At 52.2% G+C, this 9,876-nt stretch overlaps 1 protein-coding gene across 1 annotated transcript in view; it reads right to left on the bottom strand.

Annotated features, from left to right (window-relative positions):
• C17H3orf20 (chromosome 17 C3orf20 homolog) overlaps positions 1 to 9,876 on the bottom strand; it is a 62,988-nt gene that overhangs the window by 50,667 nt on the left and 2,445 nt on the right. The window contains exons 2-6 of the mRNA XM_032458718.1: positions 8,220 to 9,065; positions 7,742 to 7,798; positions 6,866 to 7,530; positions 5,982 to 6,122; positions 2,101 to 2,220 (exon numbers count right to left, since the gene is read on the bottom strand). Coding sequence (XP_032314609.1) covers positions 2,101 to 2,220; positions 5,982 to 6,122; positions 6,866 to 7,346 — 742 coding nt within the window. The 5' untranslated portion in view covers positions 7,347 to 7,530; positions 7,742 to 7,798; positions 8,220 to 9,065. The remainder of the gene's footprint in view (positions 1 to 2,100; positions 2,221 to 5,981; positions 6,123 to 6,865; positions 7,531 to 7,741; positions 7,799 to 8,219; positions 9,066 to 9,876) is intronic.

Below are 9,876 nucleotides of genomic sequence, written 5' to 3' on the forward strand. Positions count from 1 at the left end.
TCCTGGCTGCTTTGGGTCCCCAGGTGTGACCACCAGGAACCACTGCTGACAGGCTTCTCTCAGTTCTCTTCCTGTAAAGGTGGGCTACTCTCCGGAAATGGCTGTTGTCCTCTCAGGAAGGAGGTCCAACTTCTGGAGCCTGTCAGCTCCAAGTGTGCATGGCCCTGGAACTGCAAAGGGGGCCCACTGGCAAGGTGTGACAGCACGTGTGCATGGAACATAGCAGAGGTCCCAAACCCAAAGTAACTTAAAACCACAATGACTCAATGATATGTTCTTCAAGCTAGGGTACTGTAGCGTGAACACACGTATAATTAATAGTTATGCCAAGACAATAGCATAAATTGGGACTTTCTTGGGCAAGCCAGGACACACGGCTACTTACAAACTATTAAGGAAGGTTGACCATCCATCCTAGCACTCATTATGAGAATACTTCCCAAACAGTCTCAGGAGCCTGTAAGAAATGCAGCATCACTGAGCATACATCCGAGTGAGAGTGATACAACAGCACGAGGTGATCACACCTTCGGGTGGCAGCCAACAGTCATGCAGACGAAGAGACCAGCAGACATACATAACTTTTGCTTTGCAACAGCCGTACTCAAGGCATCAACCTTGAGGTCATGAGGAAGAAAAATATCATGAAATCATGCAGTTTCCTGAGGATACTTTGTTTCCCCACAAAGTGTGTGCATCAATTTAGGGCCAGATCAGGAGGGGATATGATAAACCAGAAGCACATGAAGTGGGATTCCAGAGGTGATGCTCAGAGTGCGGAGAAAAACGCAACAACAGATATAAAGGACCAGAGGGAGCAAGGCGGGGGCAGCTGACATACCCCATGCAGGGAGGCTGAGGATGTCAGCTCCTCGAGGAAAGTGCTCTTTGTCTCAGAGTCCACCTGTGTACCTACAGCCTTCAGAACAGTGACCGACAACCAGCAACTGTTCAATAAACATTTGTTCACTGACCAAAAGGCTATAGGATCAACCTGATATGGAAAATGAGGCCTGGAGGAAGCCAAATCACACAGCCAGCCGGGTAGGCTCGGGAATAAAATCCAAGCTTCTCAACTTCCAGCGTTACCTCCAGTGTCTGTGGGAATCACTGGACAGTTTGAGCATCCTAACCCTCTGTGGGCCCCCCACCACTGCCTTGTGACCGTGGGACCCCCACCACTGCCTTGTGACCGTGGACCCCCCACCACTGCCTTGTGACCGTGGACCCCCCACCACTGCCTTGTGACCGTGGACCCCCCACCACTGCCTTGTGACCGTGGACCCCCCACCACTGCCTTGTGACCGTGGACCCCCCACCACTGCCTTGTGACCGTGGACCCCCCACCACTGCCTTGTGATCGTGGACCCTCCTCACTGCCTTGTGACCGTGGACCCCCCACCACTGCCTTGTGACCGTGGACCCCCCACCACTGCCTTGTGAATGCAGTTTCCCCACCCTCGCCACTCTGCCATCTCAGCCTGGGGGGTGCCCTGGGAGTTCCACGAGTCCTCCTCTGCCCTCTCCAGCCCAACTCATCTCTCCTGCAAGCTTCTGGGTGCATAGAGCTGCTCTGCTGTCTGCTCTCACCTGCTGCCTGTTCTCTCCTGCAAGCCCTTCCTTCTGCAACAGAACAGGAGTGCCCTCGATGTCTTTGTTTTCTGACCACACAGATTGGCCCAGGTGGGGACACATGGTTAGGTTTGGTATCCAAATACCAGATCCTGGTTCCCCTACTTGCTGGATGAGTCTGGGCAACACAGAGAGGGGTGAGTATGGGATAATGTAGGAGGTGGACGATGTGAGTTTGGTGAGGGTGTTTCCCCAGATGAGGGGAATCACATGAACAGAAATGGAGCACTTGCAAACATTCAAATGACGAGATCGCACGGTGGAGTGACTGGGTTGAGATATGTCACCTTTTACAAGAAAGAATCTGTCAATAGCTGTTGGGCCCCCAGCCAGGGCAACTGTGAATCCTTCCTATCAGAAAATCAGATCAAACCATCGACCCAGAGGAACCCTTCTAAACCCCTCCCCTCCCCACCCGACCCTCACCGCCAAGATGGGTCAGAAGGTCTCGCCGGGAAGCACTGTTACCTGTTTTCTTCTTGCCTTCCTTCCCGGTTGAGAGGGAGAAGCTCAGGCAGCCAGTAGAGGACTCGTAGACAAGCTGGTACGGCGAGTTCACGCCCATGGCGGGGATGTTCGTGGGAGACTCTGGAGCGCAACAGAGAGGGATTCTGCTTTCAATTTGTACGTTTTAATTTGCTTTTAAACAGAAGTGTAATGATAGATATTTTGTCCCAGCAGTATGGTAGGTCAGATATTCTAAAGTGACCGGTTGTTACAAAACAACCAGATTCTGGAAGAAAAAGATTTCTTAATGCTGGAGGAAGCCCATAGTAATTAAGAGAAATCTTTAAAGTCCCTCTACAGCGCCCCTCCCACCCCCACCCAACCCTGAATATGATGCAATGACATCAGAGCAGGGGGCAGGGAGTAGCAAGCAAGCACAAAAGGTGACGGCGCTCTAAGGATAAATGCAGGTGTAACTCCTGCACTAGCTCAGGAGAATCAACACTGGACCGGCTGGAAGGGAACTGAGAGCAATCTGCTTCCCTTATCTGAGCCACAGAAACCAGATGCTTCTTCAACAACGGATCAGTCTCTTGCAGAATCACACTGTCTTGATATTTGATATCTGATCATTTGATATCTGACCACTTAAGATTTAAAATTAAGCTCCCCTTCACTTGTGGCAAATCTTGATCATTCTTCTATAAACCTCATCAAACCACTTGCTTAATCTTCCCCCAAATACGGTCATATCACTGGTTGGGCGTGAAACTGCTAGGAAATGTTAAGCAATTCATCACAGCTCATTCAAAGTCATTAAAGGAAAATGGCAAACCTGACCTCATGTGTAGGCAAAAACAACAGCCACAGGCTGCACACTGGATGACGCAAACACACGATCACTTCACTGGGGATCCACAGGCTGAAATCAGGGCCAGACGAAGAGAACTAACCAGAGCCAACGTTGGGAAAGACGGAACAAAACCAGTCAACCCCTGACAGTGTAGGGAAAATTCGCCAAGAAAGCATTATTTAGCAAGAACTGTATACATACTGAGACCATCTGCCCCAAATCCCTCCCCTGGCAGATTAATCTTAATAACCAATTCAGCAGCAGTAAGAAGCAATGTGCATTAAGTTGCATATTACAATATGTATTATACTAATAACAAAAAACCTGGAAACCTAAACATTTGGTTAATTACGGAACATGAGTGTTAGGAGTCTACATTCACTCACAATGACAATTACTAAAGGTATACAGCCATTGGAAAACACTGTGTATGCCAAGAAAAGGAAACAGAAACAAAAAAATCGCCGTATTCTTAGAAAATACGCGCGTGTGTGTGTGTGTGTGTATACACACAGAGAGAGAGGGAGAGAAGAGAGGCACCACAAAGGAAAGTACAAAAGTGAAAAATAGCTATTCTGTAAAGATGGCAAGATTATCTGGTTTTCTTTTTTTTTTTTTTTTGGTACTTGTTTTATTTAATAATATTGCCATCAACTAAAAATCAAGGAGCAGTCTAGTTTTCTTTGCTGACAAGCCAGGACCAGCAGGCACTGGACAGGGGAACAGGCAGAAAGGAACGCCATCACCGAGGAAACAAGCTCAGCGGCAGGCACCCTGCGGCAGGCAGGCAGGGAGATCAGCGCGCACTCAGCTACAGCTAGGGGCTGCTTCAGCAGCTAAACGGTCTAGAAAAGCAAAATTCATGCGAAACAGACCAACGAGAGTTTGAACGTTCCTCTCAAAGCCCTGGGAGAGCTATCTAATTCAATCTTCTAGGATGAATGCTTTTCCAAAAGAAATAGATCACTCCTTTATTTGTATTTTGTCACAGATTTCCTTTTCAAACTCTAGGCTTGTTTAGAGAGGAGCGCCAGGAACAGACGTGCCAGCGAGTGGAGAGCTTTCCTGGGGAGCACGACGGAGGAGAGGCTTCTTCAGAGCTCTGCTGATGCAGCGGGATGAAGGGAGTCACCGAGAGGCCCTCTGCAGATGCTCCTCCACTGGGTCAACCACAGCCCACGAGGGACGCGAGAAGCCCCTGCGTCACAGGGGGAAAGCCTGCGACCATCAAGATGCTTGAACACCTTGTGAGGCGGAGGTGCTGGCGTGAGCACAGCTTCCCCTCCAGGTGAGGGGACGCCGCGTCCAGGCAGGATAGCACCACGCAGGCCTGAGGGTGGGCGGTTGGGCCGGGGCCACCAGGACCCTCCCACGGACCCGCAGGCCCACACAGCAGACCACTGGGCAGCCCTTTCCCGAATGAGGTGCATCTCCAAGCCCTCCGCGGGAGTGCAGGCACAGAACCCTGTCTACTGCTAAGCGTCTGCACAGGCGGTTGGAGCACAAGGAGAGGACCCACAGCTGATCCCAAACAGAGCAGCAGGTCCCGTCCCCCTGAAGCAGGGAGCCCCACTTCATGGGAAACAGTGGAGGGGGTTGCCTGATCGGGACTTTACCTCAGAAAAGGAAAGCAAAGTTTATCAAAATAACCTTCTCTATCTTATATTTAACAGAAATTCGTTGGTATTATAAGCACATGCTAATCCTCATAAGAAATAAAAACGACTGTGTTGATTCTTTTCCTCAATGGCTGCACGATAGCAATAAAACACGAGCCCCCTCACATTTGGAAAACTATCCCAGGGCTTTGCCAGTGTTTGTTTTAACCCTTTGATGCCCAAATCGCCCTTTCTCCATGCAGTGCTCCCCGAGCCGACGCTCCGGCTCTGGCAGTTAGCCAGTTCCGCCCCGGCGCTTCACGGGTGGCTCCCGGGGGCACACACGGCTTGGCTGCACCGTGTGTACGTACACACAGCATCACATGCTTAACCTCCGACCACTGAGCAAAGCCTGGCAAACATTCAGGGTAGGGAGGGATGCTAAATGAGGAGGGGTTTCATAGGTGAGGGACAGATGGTTACGGGTATAAAGTTTTATATTTTTACCCTATGAAACCTCCTGACAGTGAGGACTGTGAGGCGCTCAAAAGGAACACTTGCGCACCCACCAAGGCTGAGACACGAGGAGTCGCTGTGTCTTTGGGATCGCAAGACGCTCCCCTCTCCCTCTGCAGAGACTGTCCCCCAATTCCAAGCCGTGACCCACTCAGCTTCCATGCTTGTGCTTTGTATGATGTACCCTCAGGCAATACATTGTTATTTTGTTCTTTCAAACTTTACTTAATAGTATTGTACCAGATGTGTCCTCCCGCTGCAGAACACTATTTTTCAGTTTATCTACGTGGATATGTGTGCTTTCGCGCTCAGTTCATTTTCACGTCTCATTATGTCCCATCACCTAAGAAGACTGTGACTGATTTTTCTCCTGCTGATGGACATTTAGTTTGTTTCCATTTTTTTCCACTCCAAACAATTCTGCAATAAACATTCTAGTACGACTTCTTGCACACGTGTGAGTTTCTCTAGGGCAATGCAACTCTCAAGAGTGGCCTGTGGCCTGCTATGAATCCACACCAGGCCATGACCAGGTGAGCCCAAAAATGGAGAATAAACATTTAGAAGATTCTGTAGCAATTTGATGCTGCTGTGACGTCATTACCGTATCTTTTAATGAGGCCAGAAATTTTACAAACTGGTCCTTCACCGCAGACAGTTTGAGGAGCACAGCTCTGGGGAACGATCGAGCAGAGAAACCGCCGGGTTGTAAGATGCCAGGGCATCCCCCACTTGCAGAGACCACCAAGCTGCTCTCCACTGGAACCGTGCCGACTTACATGCTCACCTGCAGCCTCCGAGAATCCCTGCTGCTCCACATCCGCCTCAGCTTTTAGAAATGACAAAGGTTTCAACTGAGGGCTTGACTTGTCCCCTGCACTCCTGTTGGCATTGTTTGACCTCCCCCACCTAAGAGCCGAAGCTCAGGCACCCACCTTTCCTCATCTGTGCGACTCCAGAGCCACCTTTCCCGACGGTGCCGATCAGGAAGTCGAAAGCCATCTCCTTGGCGTTGAGGTGGAGGAGCTGGCTGGCCTCCACGAAGCGCCTCGTAATGTCCAGGGGGTTGGCGTCTACTAAAGGAATCAACAGAGGCAACTCATTTCCCTCCAGCACGGGGCTAACGCTTCCAGAAGAGGACCTCCATACACGGTCCAGGAAGTAAGGGGGAGCGGAGACCTACTCCCAGGAGAGCGAGCGTGAGGGGACCTGATTTGAGGACCTCGGGCTCCCAAGACCTGTCAGGTGGCACCTTGCCTTCTGCCCCCCTTGCCCTCCTCTCTTCCTACCCACAGGCCTGGGGACCGATGCTGTTGACACTCAGATAACTCAGAATCCCTTATGGATGAAGCTCTAGGTCCTTGATCTTGGGATGACGTCCTCACTGCGGACAGACCCCAGTACTCACGACTCTCCTGGTTCTGGCTCTGCTTGGCTGTCTCGCTACTCACCCTCCAGCCCTCCCGGCTCTCCCCTTCCCTGGGGTGCTGCCGCTCTCCACGTCTGCATGGTTCCAGAAACGCCACCCTCCAGTACCTCCGCCCTCCCGCTGTTCTCATGGCCAAACTCTCAACCTGGCCTGGCAAAGCTGGGGGAATGGGAGGAAAAGAGAACAGAGGGAGTGAAAGGATGATTCTTGAGGGTGGTCTCGGGAAGGAGTTCAGCTGCAAAGCTGACCCTCGTCTGACAGCTCTTCACAGCGCATCCTCACATACCTGTCTCGGCATGGGTGTGTGGTGGACACAGACACGCGTCCAGGCCAGGCGCTTCCTGGCCCGGAGAAAATGCGAATCCGGCGAGCCAGCCTTGCCAGAATTACCTGACACGGACTCCACCATGGCCTTCATCTTCAGGGTGAGGAGCTCTGTCAGCAGGTGGATGGACTGCCGCTGGAACCTGCGCAGGGTCTCCTGGCTGGAGGCCACCCGGTGGCTGTGGCTGTGGCTGTGAGAGTGGGTGTGGAACTTGGCCGGCCCCGTGGATGCGGGCAGCTTCGGCAGCGGGACCGCTGGTGGGGGCGGCTTCTTCTGTGTGGGGGCCTGCACGGGGGCTGATTCCACAGGCATCATGGGCGGGGCTCCAATGCTGATCTCCAGGCCCAGGATGTCGGATGGGGTGGGGATCATGGGGTCGGTGATCAGCTCCTCCCAGGTGAACTCAAAGATGTTTCTGATGCCCTTGGGTACAGAGATGCCGGCGTTCCGGCAGACGAGGAGCAGCCTGGAGATTTGCGCCAGCAGCCTGGGGGCCGTGGCGGTGCATTGCTGGTACAGGTTTCGGGTACTCTTGCCGTCATTCATGCTTCCAGGGCACGTGTGCCGCTAGGTGACCCTGTCCATCGCAGACAAGGGGAAGTTCAGCAGTAAGGAGGCCTGGCACACCGACAGCTGCACACAGAGCCCAAGTTCTACTAAGGCAAGGCCTTGGGGACAGACAGAATGGAAGTGCTGGCACGGCCCTTACAGGTCATTGAGCCAGTGCATCCTGTCCAGAAGGATAAAGAAATATTTGGTCACTCTCCCCACGGAGGGCAAAACGACACCCCTCCACGTCAGAGATCACGTTAGCGAGTCACCACGGGGAACAGCAGGCTCCCCAGACAGTCCAGGGACAGTCGCATAAACGGGGTGCCTCTGGAGGGGCCCCGGGCAGGAGGAGGGGGAAGGACGGGGAAGGGACGGGGGTTCCCACGCACCTTTTGCAGTCAGAGAGCTGAGGGTGGAAGACCTGCTTGTGGTATGTCAATGAAAACCTGCAAAGACAAAAGACGTTTCCTTGGTTTTCTCCAGAGGAAGATGACATGGGAGCTCCTGGCTGCAGGGCAATGGAAATGACAAGGACAGTGACTTTCCTGAATTCCACGACCAGTATCATTTACCACAAATCATCGAATCTAGAACTTGATGTAATTTATCGTTAAGATGAACCCTTTTAGGAGAAAGAAAAAAATCAGCATAAGATGCCATTGACCGTAGGACACATCCCAGTGTCAGAGAGGTTCAAGCGGGAACACGTGTCCCTTAAAATCGGTGAACCAGAGTAAATATTTCCCAGGTCAGCAGAACTTCTTGAGGGGCCTCCATCAAGCGGGCAGATGTGGCAGCAAGGTTAGCAAATGCCATCAGGTGGTGGTTTTTAAGCTGATGTATTTCTAAACTGTGTTTTATTCTTACCTTCTTAACGTACACCAAAAACAAACCACTGGTGGGAGAGGGAGTGTGGACACCCTGATGAGCACAAAGACGGCTAGAAAGATCCAAAGATGGACATCCAGGGCTCTGTAACCAGACCTGAAAGCTTCACCCACCGGGTCAAAGTGGGCCCCACGAGGACGTTCTTCAGTGACGTGTCAGCACAGCCACACGGGCCAAGACGCCTACGTTTAGCACCTCCTGATCGTGTGCTACACAGAAATGATTTCTTTCTTTTAATCCCTGAGAGGCTTTGTGAGAATAGGAGCCGCTGTAAAGAATGCTCGAGAATCCAGAACACGTAGGAAAGGCTGATCTGAGGGAAGCTGAAAGCAGAGCGGGGCGGGCTCCTCTGTCGCCTTTGCCAGCATTTCCACACGGGGTGGGCCAGCTGCCCGCTGTCTGACCGAGGCGGCCCCAGCAGCACACCGGGCGCGTCGGCCGTTAGGGCAGAGGCTGCTGGCTGGGCGTCGAACACCCCTTGTTGCTGCAGACTTCCAACCATCAGCTCTACCACCTTCCATCCTGACCCCACACCCACCACGTCCACGGCCCTTTTCTCCCTCCAGTCCTCATCCTTCTGCCCTTAAAACCATGTCCTCTGGAGCCACCCCAAGTGTGCGACCCCAGGACCGTGCCCCGGTGCACACCCTCAGCATTTACAGAGCAGGCGCACGGCCACGATCTGGTGCGGCCACCCTGGGTGAGGAGGCTGACGTCTCTCTGGTTCCCCTGACGAGGAATCGGAGGCTTACAGAGACAGGGCTCGTGGTCGGGCGTCACCTGCCTGCAGAACCTGGCACAGAGGCCTCTGCAAGCAGGACGTGACTCCACCAGACCTGCGAGCCGCCTGCCCATCTATCAGCAACCAAACCTCCAAGGAACAAGTGGCCCATAGAGCAAAGCCTTCTGACATCCAGCTGGTCTGCAGATTAAGTGGCTTTCTACGACCATTTGCTGACCCCCGGCATCTCTATTCCTCAGCTTCGGAGACACAGAAAAATAGGTTCATTTTTGAAATGATAAATCTACAGAACAAAGAAACCATTCAGAATCTCGGTCATCTGGGCAACCAGCCAGAGGGATCTGACCCTGACCATGCAGGGCAGACTTGTTTTAAAGCCAGGACTCAAATGAAGAGAAGACGAATACAATCCTTGAAATGTTAAGTGGTGTGAGAAGCTCCCCCCTCCCCCAACAGTGTCTTTCTTCTGAGGTTAATTTTGAAGATTGTCTTACAGATAAAAAAGCTGGTTGTTAGAACAGCTTTATTGAGATATAGTTCACATACCATCATAATGCACCCTTTTAAAGTGTACAGAAGTTTTAGTATATTCACAGCTGTGTGGCCATCATCACTACCTAATTTTAGAGCAGCCCCCCACCCCGCCACAGAAGCTTGTTAGCAGTCACTCCCCAGTCCCCTCCCCTCAGGCAACCACTAATCTACAGGCCACCTCCACAGGTTTCTCCTGGATGGTTCACATAACGGCGTCATACGTGGCGTGGTGTTCTGTGGCTGGCTGCTTCCCCTCGTCCTGTTGAGGTTCGTCCATGCTACAGCACATCCCTGTGTCAGTACTTCATTCATACAGTATCTCACCACAGGAGAGACCACAACATGTTGATCCGCTCAGTA

The sequence above is a fragment of the Camelus ferus genome, chromosome 17 (assembly GCF_009834535.1).
Source record: "Camelus ferus isolate YT-003-E chromosome 17, BCGSAC_Cfer_1.0, whole genome shotgun sequence".
NCBI classification, from domain to species: domain Eukaryota; kingdom Metazoa; phylum Chordata; class Mammalia; order Artiodactyla; family Camelidae; genus Camelus; species Camelus ferus.